Source organism: Gopherus flavomarginatus, chromosome 5 (genome assembly GCF_025201925.1).
Source record: "Gopherus flavomarginatus isolate rGopFla2 chromosome 5, rGopFla2.mat.asm, whole genome shotgun sequence".
In the NCBI taxonomy this organism is placed as follows: Eukaryota; Metazoa; Chordata; order Testudines; family Testudinidae; genus Gopherus; species Gopherus flavomarginatus.
This window is the reverse complement of record NC_066621.1, coordinates 72,134,741-72,156,903: the sequence shown is the minus strand read 5'-3', so window position 1 is coordinate 72,156,903 and position 22,163 is coordinate 72,134,741. Positions and strand designations below refer to the sequence as shown.

Genomic DNA, 22,163 nt, shown 5'->3' with positions numbered 1-22,163 from the left:
TTCCCACTTTTCAGGGCTGATTGAACCAGGCTGCCAAATCTGAAGCCACATAAGACCACAGATCAAATTTAATGGGCTAGGGCTTTGCAGAGACTCCTGAACAGTTGGCTTTGGCCCTGTCACCCCTCTTCTGAGTTTAATAACAATGAGACCTACTGTACAAAGTGGCAGCCCTTCTGAGCCCTGTCCAGTTTAGAGGTCACTGAAGTACTAGATTTAAGAGTTAGGTTCAATTAGCTCTGTGGAGTAGGTGTGTTGAGTTTTTTAGCTTGAGAGTTTGTTGTAATGCTTATAAAGCACCCAGGAGCTAGGTTTATCAGGGGAGGAAGCTCAGCATATTTTTTCTACTTCACAAGCACTGAGCTTAGTTCTCCTTGAACTTCTGGAAACTTCTGTTTCACACTGGGCATGGTCACATGCTTAACACAGGATTAGTATAATCATGCCATACTATTATTACATAATCTCATTAGCATACAACTCTCATACAGAAACATTGCATTCTTTTTCCTTACTGCCTCCCTTTATTCCCTTTTATGGATATTTAACTTTGAAATAGATTTTTTCCCTCAATTATTTGTTGAGTCAGTTACATCTGATCACAACCTTGTGTGTCTTTTGTTGGTTTTCTCAAAGCACAGCTACTAGGAGAGCTGGTTTTAAAGATTTCAAAATTTGTAAAGTTGATGAAAATTTTAGTATTTCAAATTTTGATTGAGAAATGTGTTGATTAGCTCTAGTTGGTAACATTACTTTCATTTTAGGCATTTTATACTTTCACTTTAGCTACTCGGACTTGTCATCCTTCATGATGTTTGTGACTGATTTTCAGTAGTGCTGAGCACCTGCAGCTCCAGTCAGTTGGAGATGTAGGCATCTGAAAATCAAGCCACTGGTAGTATTGGTGCCTCTAATGATTCTTCTGGCACTGACACAGAATGATTCTCATTCTGTTGCATGTTCCTTGAGTTTTCACCTCTTTTCCTTCTGACCCAATATGCCTTTGGGATGTCTTAGGTATTTCATTTCAAGTAGACATTGATTATTTCTCTGCTGCTGACTTTTCACAATATAAGATCACTTGTCTCTTGTGGGAGCCAAAACTCACTGGCTTCCAGCTTTTATCATCTGTTATGAAGCGAGTTAATCACCTTCTTGTCAACCTGAACAATGGTTCTGTATGCCTGTTGTAAAATTGTCTTTTTTGCTTTGCTTCCTGTTCTGTTTTTAAGTCTAGTATCTGCTTCAGTTTGAGCAAAAGAGGTCTTGTGGGAAGTAAAATCCCTGTTCATCTGTGTGCATCTACTGGGGAAGCCTATCCTTCTATTGGTGTATTTCATAGGTTCAACAGGTCTATATATGGGTCACTATAGTTACATATAGATGTCTTCAAGAGATTTTTAACTGTCTGAATGGTTCTCTTAGTAATCCCATGACTTTACTGCACAAATGGGTCTTAGGAAATTCTTAGAAGTCTGCACATGAAAACTGGGATCTCTTGACAGTAAGTTCAGCTGGGGCCTGATCTAAATAACCTTTATTTATGTAAGCAGCTATCCTAATTCATGCAGATAGTCCCATTAAAATCAGTGGGGTGACTTGGATAAGCAATGGTTGCTATATTGAAGAAGACCTTATTTTCCTGTTTGCATGCTTCTAGCATTAGTTTTTACTATAGATTATGCTGTTACCATCCTATATACACATTGCTTTCTTGTAATTATAGCTCTTTTAAAGATTTTTTAAATGGAGTTTAATGTTTTTTTTCTATCCAAATATATGAAGCCATTTTTTGTTCTCAGGCTATGAACATAACTCTCATTTGAGTCAATAGATTTCAACTGTTAAATATGTCGTGGTGTCTCTTTTAGCAAAGAAATGCCACTTTTTGGGGCCATAAAATACAGTGAACTGAAAGCTAACACCTAATATATTTTTCATTAAATACAGATGTTCAATGTAAAACTCATTTTTCAGCATTCATAAAAGGCAGCAGAACTAAAATGTTCCAGCTTAATATATAAAAACGCAATAATCAAACTGCTAATGTAATTGTATTGTTAAATGGCAAGAGAAGATAGAAAGCATTTTTTTCTGCGTCTGTTTAAAAAGGAATATATATTTTAATCTTATTGCTTTAATCAGATTTATAAAAGCAGCCAAGAGAATAGCCAAATCCATAAATCACAGGACATCATAGGCATTTAAAATGAGGGTTATTTTACCTATATAGAAAATCCTAAAGAGTTTGCATTTAAAACAATAAAACTTGAGTTATAGTTAAAGATATTAATGTATGTATCTTACAGTAGGGTTCTATATTAACATATAATACTGCCTTTTAAAATAAAACAGTTTCTAATATGTTCATTCTTTATATTAGCTTTCTGATCGTTTCGGCACCTTCGACCGAAGGGACAAAATGGAAAATATTTTTCATTATTAACAATAGAAAATGTAGGCCAAACATGGTGGTGAAGGTATTAAGGCACTGGGATGCTGACTTTTTTGTGTCTGGGGCTATTAATTTAATTCCTGGCTCCAGAAGAGCTGCATGCACCACTAAAATAATGTCAGTTATGCACAGACTTCCATTGTGATGCAGTGCTGCTACTGCTCTTCTGCCACCTGCAGAAGTCATTATATACACTAGAGGCTACAATATGAAATCTACAGTGGAGAGAATCAAGGCTAAAAAATGAAGGGAAAAAAAGGTTTTACGTCAAACAGATGTTCTTGAAAGAATAAATGTATCAGAAATAGCAAGTTTAACTTGAACCAGAAAAGTGAGTCTATTGTTGCATCTGAGAATCACATGCTTTAAAGATCTTGTTTTATTCCTCTCTGGTTTTAGCCTGCAAAATGAAGAACACTGGGGACTGTTTTCCTTCAAGGTGTTACATTATTGTCAAAATACCTAAAACCTTTCCAACAATTTCAAAGCCATGGTCAGATAAATCCTAGTATCCTTTTGATTTTTGTGCTTTTGTAAATTAAAATTTGATTAAAATTGGTCTGGTTTGTATATTTTTGGACAAAAAATACAAAATGAAATATTTCAAAAAATTATTTTGTTTTAAAGGGATAGAAAAAAAGAGGAATTTATTTTTTTTAAAAAGAGAATGTGGTTCAAAACAAAACATCCCAACCTCTCTCTTTTCTCCCCTCTCTCCTTTTTTAAATGGCAGTGTGAGAAAGTTTTTAAAAATGATTATTATTGTATGTACTGCATTGTATTATTATATGCAATCAGAGGTTTAGGAACAACTAGTGCATGGGGCTAATAGCCATTGGTGGATCTACCCTTCATGAATTCATCTAATTCTTTTTTGAACCCAGTTATACTTTTGCCTTTCACACCATCACTGGCAACAAATGTTGACTATGTGTTGTGTGAAGTACTTCCTTATATTTTAAACCTGCTGCCTATTAATTTCATTGGGTGACCTGGTTCTCTTGTTATGTGAAGAGGTAAATAACCCTTCCTTATTCATTTTCTCCACATCATTCATAAATTTAGAGACCATCTCTTTTCTCAGCTGAAGAGTCCCAGTCTTTTTAATCTCTTCTCAGATGGAAGTCGTTCCAGACCCTTTATCATTTTTGTTGCCCTTCTCTGTACTTTTTCTAATTCAAATATATCTTTCTTGAGTTGGGGAGATGAAAACTGCACTCAGTAGTCAGGGTGTGGACATGCCATGGAATTATATAGTGGCATGATATTTCTTGTCTTATTACTAATATTCTGTTAGCTTTTTCAACTGTCATTGAACATTGAGCAGCTGTTTGCAGAGAACTATCCACAATGACTCCAAGATCTCTTTCTTTAGTGGTAACAGCTAAAATAGTCCTCACCAGTTTGTATGGACAGCTGGGATTATGTTTTCCCATGTGCATTACTTTGCGTTTATCGATATTGAATTTCATCTGCCATTTTCTTGCCCAGTCGCTCAGGTTTGTGAGATCCCTTCATAATTCTTCGCAGTCAGACATGGATGTAACTGTCTCAAGTAATTTAGTATTGTTTGCAAACTATGCCATCTCACCGTCTACCCCTTTTCCCAGATAATTTATGAATATGTTGAACAGCCCAGGTCCCAGTACATTTCCTTGGGAGACCCTGCTATTTACCTCTCTCCACTGTGAAAACTGACTATTTATCCCTGCCCTTTGTTTTCTAGCTTTTAACCAGTTACTGATTGAAGAGAGGTCCTTCCCTCTTATTCCGTGATTGCCTACTTTGCTTAAAAGCCATTGGTGAGGGATCCTGTCAAAAGGCTTTTTGAAAGCCCACATACACTATATCCATTGGATCGTACTTGTCCACACATTTGTTGAACCCCTCAAGGAATTCTAATGTGTTGGTGAGGCATGATTTCCCTGTACAAAAGCCATGTTGACCTTCTCCAACATATTGTGCTCACCTGTGTCTGATATTTGATTTTTTTTTTTTTTACTATAGTTCCAATTAATTTGCCTGGTACTGAAGTTCAGTTGCTTCATTCCCTCCTCTATTGCAAAGCATGGCAGAATTCAATTTTTATATTTTATATAATTTTGATTGGTAATATTGATTATTTTAAATAATTTTACTGTTTTTATCTATTTCTAGTTTTCACACTTGCAGGAAATTATGGGGGGGTATCAGAAAATAATTATTTAATGACAGTAGGCATTGAGATTCAAAAGTTTTATAACTTTATAACAGTTAAAACAAAATGGTCAACTACACATGTTAAAATATAAAATTAAGTATCCTTAAATGAAATTCTTAAGTTTTCAAGCAGCATTTTCTTTCTTTGCCTATCTGTAAATTTCAGTTACTATCAATGGAAATATTTTATCGTTTTGTCCGTGTATAGTGAAATCCATGTTTACTGACACTTACTGATAAAAGTCTAATCCTTCCAAGCATATCTATACGCTGGGCACCCGGGTTGGATTACTTCTGCTATGGTGCACCAGGATGTCCTGTTTTGGAGAGTGGAAGCAGTGTATCATGTGAGACATAATCTACTAGGGAGCCCAGCCTGTAGAGAGCCGTGGGGAAATGAAGCAACTAAACTTCGGTCTTCATGAAACAATGTGACAGCATTAGCAAAATCAAAATATTTTTGTTTATGAGCATTTAGTTTTTAGACCAGATAAATTGGTAATTTTCCATGGAAAGTAGACACTACTTTAATGACAAAATTCATTTTGTCAAATTCCACTTTCCTTCAAAAAACAATTTTGACAGAAAATCGTCAGCGCCTTCCAGGATCAAACCCTAAATTAACAATGAAATAGAAATTAACCTCTCATCTCTAAACTGGGGACTACTAGGAGTGAGAGTGAAGCTTGCAGTATACTTGTTCTGAGGATAAATTTAAGACATTATGCTGCAGAGCTGTCAATCTGGCACCTTTTTACTGTCACTACAATAAAAAAGTGGTCCTATATACTCAGAAATGGTAAAACAAGATTAACAGAATCTGGCATATTAGTTGGACTCATTCTACAAAAATGTGTTGTTTGACAAGATGAATGTTTAAAAATATACCATCCCAAAGAAAACATCCAATTATCCAACCAAAAAAATATATCCAAAAAATTGTGTGTCAGTGCCAGGAAAATAGCAGCAACACTAAATGATAAAAACTCAGTGTAATGTGAGTTATTTAGTTAGGGCTTGTTTCTAAGCCCATTGAAGTTAATGAAAAGACTCCCATTGACTTCAATGGGGTTTGGTTTATGGATTTTCCTTGCAAATCCAGTATTTACATTTCTTGTGTAGACACAGGCATCCTTTTTTGCCATGTTAATTTTCTTCTTGCCTTTCAGGTAGGGAGATAACTGCAGAAACTTTTATGGAGAAGTTGGATAATGGTGCCTTGCTCTGTCGACTAGCTGAGACCCTACAAGAGAAATTTAAAGAAAACAGTTTTGATGCAAACAAGCCTGGCAAAGTAAGTCTTAGATAACATATCACATACGCTATCAGCATTTGGGATCTGTAACTTCATGGATCTAATTGTATTTGAGAGTTTCAGAGGTTTTGTTTGTGGAGGCTCTAGCCCTCGGAACCTGGGACCACTACTCCACATTGAAAAATGAGAAAATAAAACTCTAGTAAAATCAGAGTACATTCCTCCAAATGCTGAGTGCTTTTTCATATATGCCAATTCTTTCATAAAAATGAGCTATTTTAGTAATTGTGCTGGTATCCTTGACAATGTAATGCACATTCCATTAGAGACTCTGTTGCAGCAGAACTTCAGCGAACAGCCTGGAAGCCACAGAAGAGCAGCAAAGGTTGCTTTGAAATGTGTTCTTAAATGAACTGCCTCAAAGACCGTTGGGGACAATGAAAGTCTTTCTGTTTGCTTCAGTAAACTTTTGATCAATCCTAAAGTCTGGTTCTGCTCTTCAATTTAACCTTGTAAAAATGGCATAGTGGGATTTCATGTTCATTGTCTTTCAGTGAGTTTCCTATCAAATGAACTCAGTGTACAAGTAAAAAAAGATGTTTTTTTTTAATCACCAGTCCTGAAAACAAAGCCTAAGCTCTGAGAGTCAAGCTTGGCTCTTTCCATCTTACACATCTTCACGTGTAATAATTTTGGTAACATTTGCCACACATTCAATTGGATCTGGGCTGCAGGAATGTCTGCAGTTGCTGTTACAGGCCGTCTGTGATCACTATAGTGCTTACTCTGCCTGAAGCCGGGCAGCCATGTAGCCTATCTATCTCTCCATGCTGAATCACAGCAGGGAAGGAGCTGCCAAGAGAAGAAGACAGTCATAGGGCAGAGGTGAGGGGCCTAGTACTAGCACCAGAATCCCCAGCATCCTACCAGACAGTCACCTATCCCAGCATCTGGCTTTTCCCCTATGAATCCAGCCAACTCCTCTGAGTCTCCAGATTACCTCTAAACAGGCTTTCCTAGCCCCCCACCGCTCCAAAAGTGGACCTCCAGTCCTCTCTGAGAATCCCAGTTTTCCCTGCGTCCTCCTCTTCAGCAATCCCAGACTCCCTCCAGCACCCACCTAGCCTGAGACACCCTTAGTTTGTTCAGCACTCATCCATCTCAGACACGGTCTGGCGCTTACCTGCCATCTATCCTAGCAGCTCCTCAGAATCACTCCCACCTACACTAGCCACAAGCTGCCAGATTTTCTGCAGTTCCTGTCCGTCACTTGCCACTGACTGAGGCAGGATGTGTTGACCATAAGTTAAAGTTTATGGTCATATGCAGATGTTTGTACATAAGCAAAACTCACAAACACAAGACCCAGAAATTGGTGCAATGATAAATGATGACAGGACAGCTCTACAGAATGATCTAGATCTCATTTCTTGAACAAACATGCATTATTACAGCTAAATGCAAAGCCATTTGTCTAGGAACCAAGAATGTAGGACTGTATTTTGGAAACCAGTGACTCAGAAAAGGACGTAGGCGTCATGATAGATAAGTTAAACGTGAGTTCTCAGTGTGATGCAGAGGCTAAGAAAGCAAATGCTCGGGATGTGTATGTATAACCAACGGAATATCGAGTAGGAGTAGGGAAGTGTTATTTCCTCTCTATATAGCATTGGTTCTGGTGTCAACACTTTGAAAAGGATGTTGACAAATAGGCAAGGATTCAGAAAATATGTAGGAATGATTCAGAAAATATATAGGAATGATCTGAAATCTTGAAAATATGCTTTACAATGAGAGGCTAAAGAATGTAACAAAGAGAAAGTTAAGAGTTCAGTCTATAAGTATTTGTATAGGGAAAATATTTCTGATAGTAGACAGCTCTTTAGTCTAGCAAAGGCGTAACAAGATGCAATGGCTGGAAGCTGAAGCTAGACAAATTCAGATTAGAAATAAGGTGCACATTTTTTATAGTGGAAGTAACTAACCTTTGGAACTACATACTTTAGGATATGGTAGATTTTCCATCACTTGAAGTCTTTAAATCAGGATTGGATTTCTTTGTAAAACTTATTCCCTTGCTCAACCAGAACTTATGGGCTTGATGAAGAAACCACTTGTTGAAATTCTGTGGTCTGTGGAGTGCAAGAGATCACATTAAGATGATTGAAGTGGTCTGTTCTGGCCTTAAAATCTTCAAATCCAGATGCAGATTAGTTTATCATATAGTTTGCATAAAATGTCACACCTGGGGCTGTGCAAAATTTGGCAGCTATGAGTTTTACTTAAATTCTATCAATTATTAATCACTAGGGCAGATCCAAAAAATTGCAAATTTGAATTTTTTGACAAAGAAGACACTTTATGGAAGTTTTTCCTATTCTGTGACCTCCTCTATTTACCACAGTTTATTTATCACAATAAAGAAGAACGTTTAATGCAAGTTACGGTGGTCCACCTAAAATATTGATTTAGAACTTCTATTGGTAGCTCTCCTTTATAGAGTTCTGAAGTCTCTTGGTGAGCCAGAAAGTCAGTCATTTGCACAGGTTGGCACAGAAGGGATGGACTAGATGAGCTCTTGAGGTCCGTTCTAGAGCTACATTTCTATGATTCTGTGTTTGCTTTCTCCTCCCCTTTCCTACTTTTTATATAGACTATTGAGGAATTCAATAGGCAGATGAGACAGGTTTTTGAATCAAGATGAATTAGCCAGTAGTTACAATTTAACAAATATTTTATGAAATCAATACCTCAAGCAATGCAATTCTGTTGGACACCTGCACTTTGATTTTCTGCATCATCACATTATCACAGGGGTCAACAACCTTTCAGAAGTGTTGTGCTGAGTCTTCATTTACTCACTCTAATTTAAGGTTTCGCGTGCTAGTAATACATTTTAATGTTTTTAGAAGGTCTCTGTCTATAAGACTATAATATATAACTAACCTATTGTTGTATGTAAAGTAAATAAGGTTTTTTAAATGTTTAAGAAGCTTCATTTAAAATTAAATTAAAATGCAGAATCCCCTGGACCAGTGGCCAGAACCTGGTCAGTGTGAGTGCCAATGAAAATCAGCTCGCATGCCGCCTTCGGCACACGTGCCGTAGGTTGCCTACCCCTGTATTATCGCATACCTTTGTTATCTGCTGTTGCTTGGAGAGAGAGATAATGTTAGCAAAGATTAACTGGAAATGTATCAAAATGTAGGGCCACGTCCTCAGATCCTGTGACAGTCTGGGCTTACACTAACACCATGTGAGAATCTGACCCTAAAAGAGCCAAAATTCACTGAACTCACTCTTTGGAGTAAGTATGGCAGCAGGTAAAGAATAGGACAATTAGAACTTTGGCAATCTGTTATACTGTAATTATTTAGATTTATAGATCATTTTCTTTGTCAGACTGGTATAACAAATTGAAATAACATAGAAAAATCTCAGTCCAAAGCTATTTCTCAATGTATATTTCATATTTGGAATAATAAGAATTCAAAAAAATGACAGTGTAATGCTGTGTGTCATTACAAACTATTAGGGGTCTGTTTATCCTTTCATATTGTAATTCCCTAATGTAGCAGTCCTAGGCAGTAGACTCCACAACTGGAAAATTTGACTCTTGGTGCCAAGGAAATTTATTTGAGAATCATAGTGTATGAAATTTAGCATAGTAAGAATTCTACAATACTCTCTGGAATCATTACTGTATACCATGTTAATAATATATGTGGTATTCTGGAGCCATTAGGTTGTTACTCAGTGCATAGGAATAAAGAAACATAACAGGCTTTCACCCAGCAACCCCCTTGAAGATGACATTTTTGGCAGCTAGGTCTATTAGACACTCCAGCTTCTATTAAAATAGAGAAAGAACTTAGATCCTTAAAAAAAAAAAGGATATAAAAGGAATGGCAGCCAGAATAACTGGTTTGGAGGCAGCAGCCAGGCCAAAGCTGAGTGAGGGGGAGGCAGACAGTATAGGGTGAGACCAGGGGAGTCAGATAATGGAAAAATCCCACAAGGTACTGCCATAATCCTAAAGACTAGAGAGAATTTAAACTACTTCCAAACGTGGAGCTCTCCCTTCTGTGTGAGCTGCTTCTCAAATGGTAATTCAGGCTCCATAAAATACTTTGGGTTTAATTCATTTTTACAAGTTTAAGGGAAAAGATACATCCTGTTATCTCAGGTGTACATTGCTAAGCCCAGTGCCCTTCTAAAAGCCTCTTAGTTGTCTGCCTTTGGTGTCATGTCCAGTAACGCATCTAGGAACGCATTAAAATGGATAATGCATACACTGAATGACCGAAGGAAGTTATTGCTCATTTGTTCATTGGAATTGCACGGAGCCAGATTGTGATACCCTTATTGAGCCTGAGTAATGCTTTACACCATAAGCAGCCCCATTCCTACTGCAAGGTAGTATCACAATCTGGTGCTTTTAGTTATAGGAGGGTAAAAAAAATCCAGGATGATTGGGCAATTTGGGGAGTATCGCTTTGATGGGATTGTTCCCCTCCCTTTTCCTCAACTACTTAGGAGCCCCACAAGAATCGGCCTTTGTGGGTGGGGGACTGCAAGAATTAGGAGGGAGTGAACCAATGGCAGAGCTGTTTCTACAACATTATCCTCTCTCCAAACCTGGAGGACCCTGACAGCATTAATTAAATTGCTTCCCCCTCTGTGACATAGAAGCATCCCTGTGGTATTAGGGTACCTCCAGAAGAAGCAGTGGGCTGGAAGTTCCCTGGCTGAACAAGAAGCTGGAAAGGGAAGTAGGGAGCCAGAAGCCAGCATAAAAGCATAGGCTCTGCATGGGTCTTGAGGGATCCCTGGTTTCTGGGGCTGAATTCTCTGATACTTCCACAGGCAAGCACAGCAAAATCCTGCCTCTCTGAGGGACAAATCTGAAAGAAATTCTCTGAGGTCAAATATAGTTTCATGCCCCTTATGCATATAAGGTCAAATTTTCAAAAATGTATGAGTTATTTAGTAGCCTAATTCCTTAGCCCCATAGATTTAGGCTGATTATTATTATGATTATTCAGGGCCAGATTTTCTAAGGTATTTAGTCACATAAAGATGCAGAAAGGCAACTGGGATTTTTGAAAGCACCCCTTTTGAATTAGGTACCTATGTGCTCCTTAAAATCCTAGTTAGTGCCTTTGTGTGTCTTTATGCATCTTTGAAAATTTGGCCCATAGGGGCTTTTAAAAATGCTGTTCATGGTCTATATTGATTAGAGGTCTGATCATACACTGCTGAATCAGTCAAAACTCCTCCTGGCATTAATGGGAACTTTGTCTGCACATGCACTGCTGGAGACCCCGGAGTGCAGTCAGTGTAGAAAGCATTCTGCAAGAGGGGCTGCATTTTTCTTTCAGAAGCATAATATGTGCTGTTTGCTATTTCAAATGAGTCATAATCCTGCAGGTTTAGTAAACTGGCAGATAAAGAGATAGTGATGTTAATAAATGCCAGAGACTTGTACAGTAGTAAATGTCTGAAACTACCCATGTTGCAGTTAATGACTTGCTGCCCAGAAACTTCTTATTACAACAAGTGCAATTCCATAAAAGTGATTCATATTGCAGGATGCCATTTTGTAATTTTCTCCCACTGACTTAGATTTCATCTCCTAACTCTCCAGGCAATATTTTACTTTTCCTGACAGATAGTTAATTTGAGAATTTCACAGCTGTACAAACAAATTTAAAGCATCGAGGCATGTGTGGTATGCACTGAGCGCACATTTGCTAGGAATGATTTAAGCAACTTGTAAGATTTTAAAGTAAGCTTAAATAAAATGTGTTAATAGTTATCAGTATTTTAATATACAGGACATAATATTCTGCCCACTGTACTTAAAGCTGGATGTATATTTATGCTATATTATGATTGAATTCCATTAAGGTCATAATGGTTGTATAGCAAATAAAAGCAAATAAAACATTCAGTAGACATATTTTTCAGTCTCCAGAGGTTCATACAGACTCGTGCTGAAGGGGTATCCTAGCTTAGCTTGACTTCAAATATTTTGTTTTTTAAGATATAAGCCTGAATCCTGGGTCTGAATCCAAATCTTCCCTCTTCCTCTCCCACCCCCAAGGAGAGTCTGCACCTTTGGCTCTGATTTGGGCCAATAATAGAGGTAGGCCTGAGCTTCATAGTGGATCGAGATGCAAAAATCCTAAAGTCCCTGTGGTGAGGGGATTGGAGACGGCTTTCCAGTGTGTCTTCTTAGTCTAATGGGAGACAAGTTAAAATGACTCTGTAGGATTAGACTACATATGCAGTGAAATTCAGCCACTGTATTAATAGAACAAATTTAGCATTTGGATGCAGACATATGCAGCCCCTGTGTTCAGAATTTGACCCATAGATAGTGAATACATTTGCAATCATTGTCTGTATTTTCAGGATGAGTCTCTTCTTTGGTCCACACTGTCCATCCTTTAATCACATTGAAGGTTTCTATCGTACTTGTGCACTTGTTCCAAGTCCAGAGCTTGCATTTGTGGCAGTGGAAAATATGTACAGTGACTCAGATCCTGAACAGGTGTAAATTGATGTAGCCACATTGATTTCAGTGGAGCTCTGCTGATTTGTATCAGCTGAGGACCTGGCCCAGTGACTGCAGAGTATCCATGTTGAACTTTATAGTGAAGATGAGAGGTGTACATTGTGAATTTGAGAAGAGTATTTTGCCCTAACTAAACTCTCTCATGAGGATATATCTCATGTTAAAGAGTGCCTCTTTGACAGCTCAGAGAAGCTAAGCTAAGCAGTTGTCGCTTGTAGAGCTCATATAGTGGTGAAAATTTATACAATTCAAAATCTCTGTTCTCCTTTTTAAAAATATGTATTAAAGGGCAATGTGTGTCTGGGTGCAAATGGGGAAGGATGTCCTTATGGCTAAAGCACATGATTAGAAGGCTGAAGACCCAAGTTAGTTTCAGGCTCTGCTGTCGAGGGCACAGGTGCGGGGGCAGGGGAAGCAGGGAGCCCAGGGCTGGGGCAGCAGGGGAGTGCGGGGGGGAGGGGGAGCCCAGGGCTGGGGTGGAGGGCAGCCAAACATTTTTTTGCTTGGGGCGGCAAAAAACCTAGAGCCAGCCCTGCATATACACACAGCTATAACCAATCAATGCCACAGCTCCTTCCTTTGCAATCAGTCCACAGGGAAATCTCTCAGTCCACATGGCTTAGCTGCTGATTTGGCCTTTCATGTGGCCTCATACCTCAAGTGGTGGCTTGCATTGTCTCTAGCTATCTTGCCCTATAACTTCTTCTGTTTAGCTGGAATGAAGGGTGGCTAGCACACCCATCAGCTTGAGAAGGTCTGTGATTGACTATAGATGGAGGGATACTATGGCATTCTAGGGTGCAGTCCAGACCAGTGAGGGGCTGTGTCACCACCTGCTCTGCAAGATGGGGTGTCTCACAGTGCTTTGCTAATCTGGCTTCCTCACACAAAGCCAAACCGCATGCAGGCCACACCCAGATTATCTGTGTAGAGCTACAGCTCTAGTCCAGCAGCTCTGATCCCAGCAACTTGTGAACAAACACGAGCCACACTCTGGCTTCCAACATGCTCAGTAGGGTACTGCAATCCGTGTCTAGAATTGATACATGCAGAGTAACCCCAACATACTGCCAGTCCCAGATTTTCCCCAAAAAACATGTTCTAAAGTATCCAGCCCTGTCCCGAACAGTCCAGATATATGTCTGTCACCCCTCTAAAGGGATCAAGATTCAACAGTTTGGCACTTTAAATGGAGTTACCCACACAGTTCACAACACTAGATTAGTTTTGATTAAAGAATAAAACAAGTTTATTCACTAACAAAGAAAGAGATTTTAAGTGAGCACAAGAAATGATGCATTAAAGTCAGAAACGATTACAAGAAAAATGAAGATAAAATGCTTTCTAAACTTCACAAACTAGACTTGTCTCAAGGTGAAGTTTCTTGTCACATTTCCAGTAACTTTGCTGACCAAACTCTCAGGCCAGGATCTGGTCCCAAAAGCCCAATGGCTGGCTGTTTTGCCTTCTTAGGTGAAAAAAGACCGATGGATAGGAAAAGGGAACTTGGGGTGCTTTTGCCCCACATTTTAATATTTCAGTCACCCTTTGAAAAGCATTTTCATGAGAGTAATCCCTAGTTAAAGTTATTTTTAGCTGAGAACAAGGACACATGGAGTCTGGTGAAGGAGGGAGGCTTCATGCTATTTCTCTTCACCTGTGTATGCTGAAATGCAGATTTTCTTTGTCTTCTTTCTTCCTCCTCTCACTGGTTACAGCTTATATTCAAACATACATCCCTTTATTAAAGACAGACCTGGTTGACCACTCCTACCTAATCAGGGCTACGTGAGTTTGAACATTGCCTTTAACATTATATGGGGGGGGGGGATTTTATAACTTTAAATATAATGCTGCTATATACATTTCACCCTGATGTTATTGACCAGTGAATTATTGGTTTTCAAATGATACTTCACAAGGCTTATTTTGTACAAGGATTATTACAATAATGTGTAGGATGTGAATACAGAGATTAATTAGGTCACTGGTGCACACATATATTCATACCCAAAAGGTTGGGCTCTTGGATTTGTGATATTGAATATACTAGGTGGAACTAAATCAACAATTCTACCAGGAAGATCATTTATGTCCTAATCAGCCAAATCAACCAAATGCTCCGAACTTCTTGAGATGACAGTTCTTAGCAAAATATAGTACTACTGCATCAGAATGTTAGGAAATCTGGGATGCTGACTAGCTGCTCAGGATTTGGTACATCTCCTTAAGTTTCACTGAGTCAGGAATCAGGAATAAGTAATGACTTTGAGGTTTAGCCAGTAATTATTTATATTAACAAAATTTGTACTTTACCTTCAGCAGCCAAAGCTGTATATTGCTAAGGGATTAGGACAGTGTTGGTGGGCACCAGGGGTATTTGGGGTGTTGGAGAAGCATTAAGTATTTCCATATCAGAATCAGGCATCTCAGCAGTAGAATGACAAAAATCAGTGGGGTACTGCAATCCATGTCTAGAATTGATACATGACATAGACATAGACATGGGGGAGTAGCACTGTCCATAAAGGATTCCATAGACTCTAATGATTTAATATAATTTCAGAGTGGAGAGGACCATACATTAGAATGTGTATGATGACAAAATCCCAAGGCAGATATGAGCAAGTTTATAATTCTGGCTGCCTGAATAGGAAAAGGATATTGAATGCACAATACTGAGGGAGATCAGAAGCAACTAAATCTAATAATGTAGCCATGATGGGTGACATCAGTATACCATCTGATCAAATGTTACAGTGGGACAAGACTTAGGGAAGTAGTTTCTCAATTTATTAAACAGTTTTTTATTAAAACACTTAGTCCTAGAGCCTACAAAAGGAAAGGCTATTCTCAATTGTCCTAGGAGAGACTATTCTCAATTGTCCTAAGCAACACACGGGTTGCTTCAAGAAGTAACTAAAATCGAGCCATTAGGTAGTAATGATAACAAAATAATTAAGTTCAGTGTTCTCCTGGGAGGAATCATATAAAACCCACAGAAGGGTGGTAAAGTTTAGAGATTTTTAATATGAGGATGCTGATCAAAAATGCCCATTGGTGGTGATTAAAATCCTTAGACTCTGTATTGAGATTGCTGAAGCATACTATATGACAGCCACAGAAGGCATGCATACATCTAAAGAAAAAAGCAGACTTGCAAGAAATGAACCAGTATGGCTAAGTGACAATATTCAATAGGTTATGTGAGCAGAACAGGTATCCTTCAGAAAATGGGAATCCAGCCTTAGTGAAGCCAGCAGAAAGGAGCATAAAATTTAGCTAGCCATATGTAAGATGGAAATCAGGAAGACAATCTCATGACCACTGGAAGGAATAATTGGAACTACACATTGACTTTACTGGGTTCTAAATTAATGCAAGAACTCAAGGGAAAACTGACACAGTGAGGGCAACTCAATGAAAACCTCTGCTCAATGTGTAGCGGCTGTCATGAAAAACACACAAAATGTTAGAATGCATAATGACTAGGAGAGGTAATAATTACATATGCAGCTTTCTGTTAATTGTTTTGAATGAAGATTGCTGACACAGTGTAGGGGAAAAAGGATAACCTTGCAAAACCATTTACAAGCATTAATCCATCTGGATGGGATTATTTTCACAAGGCTGTAAAGCTGTTTGTCAGATAATACCTTACACCTTTTTCAGCATTGTCAATAATGTATTAAACTCACTTACAGACACTCTGCTGGATTGCTACCAAGTTTATAGCAGATGCACTAAGGGCCTGATTCTGCAGGCCTCAGACAAGCAACTCTCCCACTGAGTCCAATGGAAAAATTGTCTGTCTGCTGAGGACTGTATGCTGATGTAGAGTTGTGCATACTACCACACCAGTTGACACTATTCTAGGAGTATGATGGTTTGCAACCATATAGCACCTTCTAGTCGAGGATCCCAAAACACTTTATAAACACTGAGGGCCAAGTCATGGCTTTAAAACAACAGCATTGAGTCAGGGGCAGTGTGGAGCCACACAACCCCAGTGGGAGCACTAAGACATTGGGCCTCTGAAAAGCATGCTGCTGCTTCTTGTACAGGGAGAAAGCCTAATTTGCTCTCTCGGTTGGGAATGGAGCAGATTGCTTGTCATCGTGCACCAACCCTGCTGGAGTCATGGTTTCGGCGCAGCCATGGAAGGGAATATGGTGTTTCTTGTTCACCCCTCTGCCTCTGCATGGCCTTGCAGGGTAGCTCAGAATCTGGGCCTGTCGATTTAATCCTCACAATACTTGTGTGAGGTTGTTACGATCATTCCCATTTTACAAATGGAGACACTGAGGCACAGATATTAAAGGTGGCATTTTCAAAAGCAGCTTAAGAAGTTGGGCACCCAAAGCCTATCAAGCTCCCAAAATTGGTGGGAGTTGATTTTTAGCCTGCATTGGAAAAATCAATGGGAGCTTAGTGGTTAACTCCTGAATGTGCTTTTGAAAATATTACCCCAAGTGACTGGTTTGAAGTCAGACTGCAAGACTCTGGCAGAATGAGCAGCAGAACCCAGATCTTTGGATTTCCAGTCATGTGCTTTCATTAGCTGACAATTATGTCTCTTGCATTTATGCATGGATAATAATGTTCTTACCAGTTTTAGTATTACCTGTTAGCTTTCCAAATGATTTATCATTATAGCTGTGTCAGTTATGGGGATAGATGAGTCAGTATTAGCTAACATAGACAGATAGATTCATTACTTAACTTGTTCCTAGAAATTTTTTGTTTCCCCATTTCTACTAAATGCTTGCTAACATGTTACTATAACATCTTTTCTTAAGTACTTTAAAATAATGTGTATATCCTATAATAGAACACTTGATATGAGGCTTCTCACACACACTGTTGGATGTAATTGCAGGATCTGGACTTAAGTGCATCATATGATTTTGTTTTTTACATTCATGTTAAATTTATCATCAAGAGCAAACAATTGCTTTGAGCTAAACCGCTGCAGTCATTATTTAGATTAAACTCCCATGGACTCTAGTTTGGGCTGAGCAATAACTTTGTAAGTACAAGATTTGGTTGTTATACCCAAAGACTGTGAATCCTACAACACTGGGCAGAGATTGTTAAATAGAAAGGTGTGTGGAATACAAAGGCACAAGTGGAGAACATAAGGCAGAAGAAATCATGCATTATGAACAAAATTTTCAAGCATGGCTTCCAAACTGTGTATGTCTTGAACAATTATACATCTAATTCCCATTTTTACATATGCATGTATTTTTCTTTGCACATGTAAATACACAGCTCTTTGAGCAAAAGTACACAATAAAGCTTCGTTCATAATTTTAGACTGATTTAAGGCTGGATTGGAAAGTAGGATCTATAGGTTAACATTCCAATATGTTTTTGAACTCATGGAAGCTTTTCTTAGAATTCCCAAAGCTCCAGCAGCTTCCTTGTGATTTCTAATTGGAAAAGTCACAGAAAATCAAAGGTTTTATCAAAAAGAAAAAGATGCAACTTTTGTTTAAAACAAATGTGCAAGGGCTTTGGAGAATCAAACTAAACTTTAGTACAGTTATGCATGAAATCCTATATGAGCATTTTTGGTGTCAAATAAAAAGCTGTATCTTTGTTAAACATCTGGAAATCTGAAAAGAAAACAGATAAAGCAACTGCAAAAAAAATAGTCTAAAGGAAGAGAGAACTTCCTTCCTAGATCACTGTCTTGGTCTCTATTCTTGACATTTGGCTCATGTTAGGTAAAGCCCCATTTGGAACTAATCTTGCAGGAAGGGAAAGAATCTCCCTCTTCACCGGCACTACTGCATTTAAAAGAATCACAGGGCATGAGATTGATCATTGAGAGAAAACTGGGAAGAGAAGGAATTAGAAGAAGGAGAAGAGACTTTATTTTAATTTGATGATAAACACCATGTCATGATGACTACACCTAGGAATTTGTTACTCAACCAGCCAATGGCAGGTCATCTGCCTTCAGTTCCATAGGTCTGTGTAAAATGTTAGTATTTTGGGAGCAGCACTATGTCGTTCGGGAAGCGTTAGCAACAGCAATGATAAGGTTGCTAACATTTCCCTTTATAAGCCTCTTTTCAGTTGCTGATACCTTTGATTATTCAGGCGGAAATTGTGAGGAACCATAGGGCCAGGGAGCACTGTGGAGAGTAGTTGCTACAGGAAGTACTGCCCATGAGACCCAGAGTGACAGTACCCTGCTGCCCTCTGATTGGGCCAAGTGTCCCTACTTAACTGCAGGGGTTGGCCCAGGAAGCTGTCTGGGCAACCACATGGACCTTGGCCTGCTGCAATGACAGACTTTGCCTTGTCTCCTGTCTTTGACTCCAGCCCAACTTCGACTCCAATTCTTGCCTCTTGATTCTAACCCAGTATTGCCTCTGCTCTTATCTCTGACTCCAGCCTGACTCTGACCCTGATTCCTGCCTCTTGATTCTAACCTGGTACTACCTGACCCTGGCCTGACTCTGACCCAGACTCTTGTTCAGGGGCGGCTCTAGCCATTTCTCCGCCCCAAGCACGGCGGCACACCACAGGGGTGTCATAAACAGATAGCTAAGGGTTAATGTCTCTTTCACCTGGAAAGAAGTAACCTGAAACACCTGACCAGAGGACCAATCAGGAAACAAGACTTTTTCAAATCTGGGTGGAGGGAAGTTTGTGTGTGAGTCCTTTGTTCTTGGTCTTGTGCCTGTCTCTCTCTCGGCTATGAGAGGATCTCTGTTTCCTGCCTTTCTAATCTCCTGTTTCCCAGTTGTAAGTACAAAAGATCAGATAGGGATTTATATGTTTTTTTTTGTATTTACATGTGTGTAGTTGCTGGAGTGCTTTGAATTGTATTCTTTTTGAATAAGGCTGTTTATTCATATTTCTTTTAAGCAATTGACCCTGTATTTGTCACCTTAATACAGAGAGACCATTTTTATGTACTTTTTCTTTCTTTTTATATAAAGCTTTCTTTTTAAGACCTGTTGGAGTTTTTCTTTAGTGGGGAACTCCAGGGAATTGAGTCTGTGCTCACCAGGGAATTGGTGGGAGGAAGAAGTCAGGGGGAAATCTATGTGTGTTAGATTTACTAGCCTGACTTTGCATTCCCTCTGGGTGAAGGAGGGGGGTGGGGGAGAGATTGGCTCTCTCTCCTTGTGTTTCCAGGACTGGAAATAGAGAGGGTGGAGTCCCTCTGTTTAGATTCATGGAGCTTGCTTCTGTGTATCTCTCCAGGAACCCAGGGGGAGGAACACCTGGAAGGGAGAAGGGAAGGGAAATGGTTTATTCCCCTTTGTTGTGAGACTCAAGGAATTTGGGTCTTGGGGTCCCCAGGGAAGGTTTTTTGGGGGGACCAGGGTGCCCCAAAACACTCTAATTTTTTGGGTGGTGGCAGCTTTACCAGGTCCAAGCTGGTAACTAAGCTTGGAGGTTTTCATGCTAACCCCCATATTTTGGACGCTAAGGTCCAAATCTGGGAATAGGTTATGACATGAGTGGCAGCGTTTGTGGGAAAGATAGAATCCAGAAGCCAGTAGGAATATTATATTTTTCCTTTCTCTGCTAGGGGCTTTTAAGCAGAGAGAAACAGTTTGGTTTTAAAAGGAACCAGAGAGAATTTTTTCTTTCTGCTCTCTCTTGCAGTTTCTGGCTTGCATATTAAGCAAGGAACCATTAAGAAGCTATTAAGGGTCTTTTGTGACAATAGCACTCCCATGGGGAGTCATTACCAGCACAATACACATGCAAATAAAGTGGTTTTTCTGGTTTACTTTACATTGAAAAGATTAGCTAGAGGAAGAAAGGGAAAAAGGCACTGTTGCTAGGCAGACCCCAGGAGGCAACAGAGCCTGCAGTTCAGACAATAAACACCAGAGGGCACCCCAACACAAGAAAACAGGAACCATGCCTTCCAATACAAAAATGGAGGCTGAAGAACAAATCAAAGAAGCTGAACACAGGCGACAACTGGAAAAAAGACAAAAAGAGGTGGAGCTGAAAAAAAAGGAAGAAAGCATCAAATTGGCAGCCTACAAAAGAGAACAAGCAGCCAAAGAGGCAGCCCACAAAAGAAAATTAGAAGAAGAAGAGGTGGCCCACCGAAGGAAACAAGAAGAAGAAGAGGCGGCCCACCGCTGAGAGATGGAACTCCAGAGGAAAGCCCACCAACAGGCCATGGAATTAGAAAAGGCTAATCAACAAAACCCAGCCAATCCTAACAACCCTTCGCCAATTATGGTTCCACATCACAGGAAATTTCCCACCTACAAGGCAGGTGATGACACTGAGGCCTTCTTAGAAAATTTTGAAAGAGCCTGTCTTGGGTACAGCATCCCTGAAGGCCAGTACATAGTAGAAATGAGGCCACAGCTCAATGGACCTTTAGCAGAGGTGGCAGCTGAAATACCTAAGGAGCAAATGAACGACTATAAACTTTTTCAAACCAAGGCCAGATACAGAATGGGGATAACCCCGGATCATGCCCGTCGGCGTTTCAGAACCCAAAAGTGGAAACCAGATGTGTCATTTCCCAAACACGCCTACTACGTTGGGAAAAATTATGAGGCCTGGATATCAGGACACAATGTTAAATCCTTGGAAGAACTGCACCTCCTCATACAAATGGAGCAGTTCTTGGATGGTGTTCCTGAGGACATAACACGGTACATACAAGATGGAAAACCCAAAAATCTCACTGAGGTGGGGGAGATTGGAGCCAGATGGATGGAAGTGGCAGAAAGCAAGAAAGCTACTGTCAAGGGGAACGAATACCCCAGAGGGCACACCGACCATAAACCCTACAACCGAGAGCAGCCAAAAACCCCACCTACAACCCAAGTAAAGCCACAGACACACTATTCTTCCACCTCACCAGTCTCCAGTAACTCACCTCGACCCAGTGACCCATCAGATGGAAGTTGCTTTAAGTGTAATGAACTGGGACATATCAAGGCCAACTGTCCAAAGAACGCCATCCGAGTGCAGTTCATTACACCACCATCACACCAAAGATCCCCAGGCCCAGATGCCTCTCAAATACCCTTGGAGCGAAGGGAAAATTTGAGAGTGGGCGGAAAGAAAGTTACTGCGTGGAGAGACACGGGGGCACAAGTGTCAGCTATCCACCAATCCTTCGTAGACCCCAAATTCATCAACCCAAAGGCCAAAGTGACAATTTACCCCTTCATGTCACAAGCTGTAGACTTGCCTACAGCTAAACTGCCTGTCCAGTACAAAGGCTGGTCAGGAATGTGGACTTTTGCAGTCTATGACAACTATCCCATCCCCATGCTACTGGAGGAAGACTTGGCCAACCAGGTGAAGCAGGCCAAGAGAGTGGGAATGGTTACACGTAGCCAAACCAGGCAAGCTTCCAAACCCATTCCTGTTCCTGAGCCATCCACAGGCGCCCCGTTTGTGTTACCAGAGACCCAGACAGAGGTAGTGGACCCAGATTCCATGCCAACCACTGAAACAGCCACAGCACGTCCAGTCCCCGGCCCGGAACTGGAACAGCAACCAGCACCAGCAATTGCAACCACATCTTCAAACTCAACGCCAGTGGGCGCCAGCGAGCCAGAACTGGCACAAGCAACAGACACCCATACTCAAAAGGCTCAGCAAGAGCCTGAAATACCCTCAGGTGCATCAGCGGAGAGCGGTTCACCAGCAACGGAAACAAC

General features: G+C 40.0%; 1 protein-coding gene across 8 annotated transcripts in view; it reads left to right on the top strand.

Moving 5' to 3' along the window:
- The window catches only part of GAS2 (growth arrest specific 2), a 142,857-nt gene that overhangs the window by 22,393 nt on the left and 98,301 nt on the right, over positions 1–22,163 (top strand). For 7 of the 8 annotated variants that reach the window (XM_050955473.1, XM_050955470.1, XM_050955468.1 and 4 more), the window contains one exon: positions 5,824–5,948. In XM_050955473.1, the coding sequence (XP_050811430.1) occupies positions 5,824–5,948 (125 nt within the window). Of the gene's footprint in view, positions 1–5,823; positions 5,949–22,163 lie in introns of those variants that run through there. The other variant, XM_050955474.1, reaches the window with a different exon arrangement.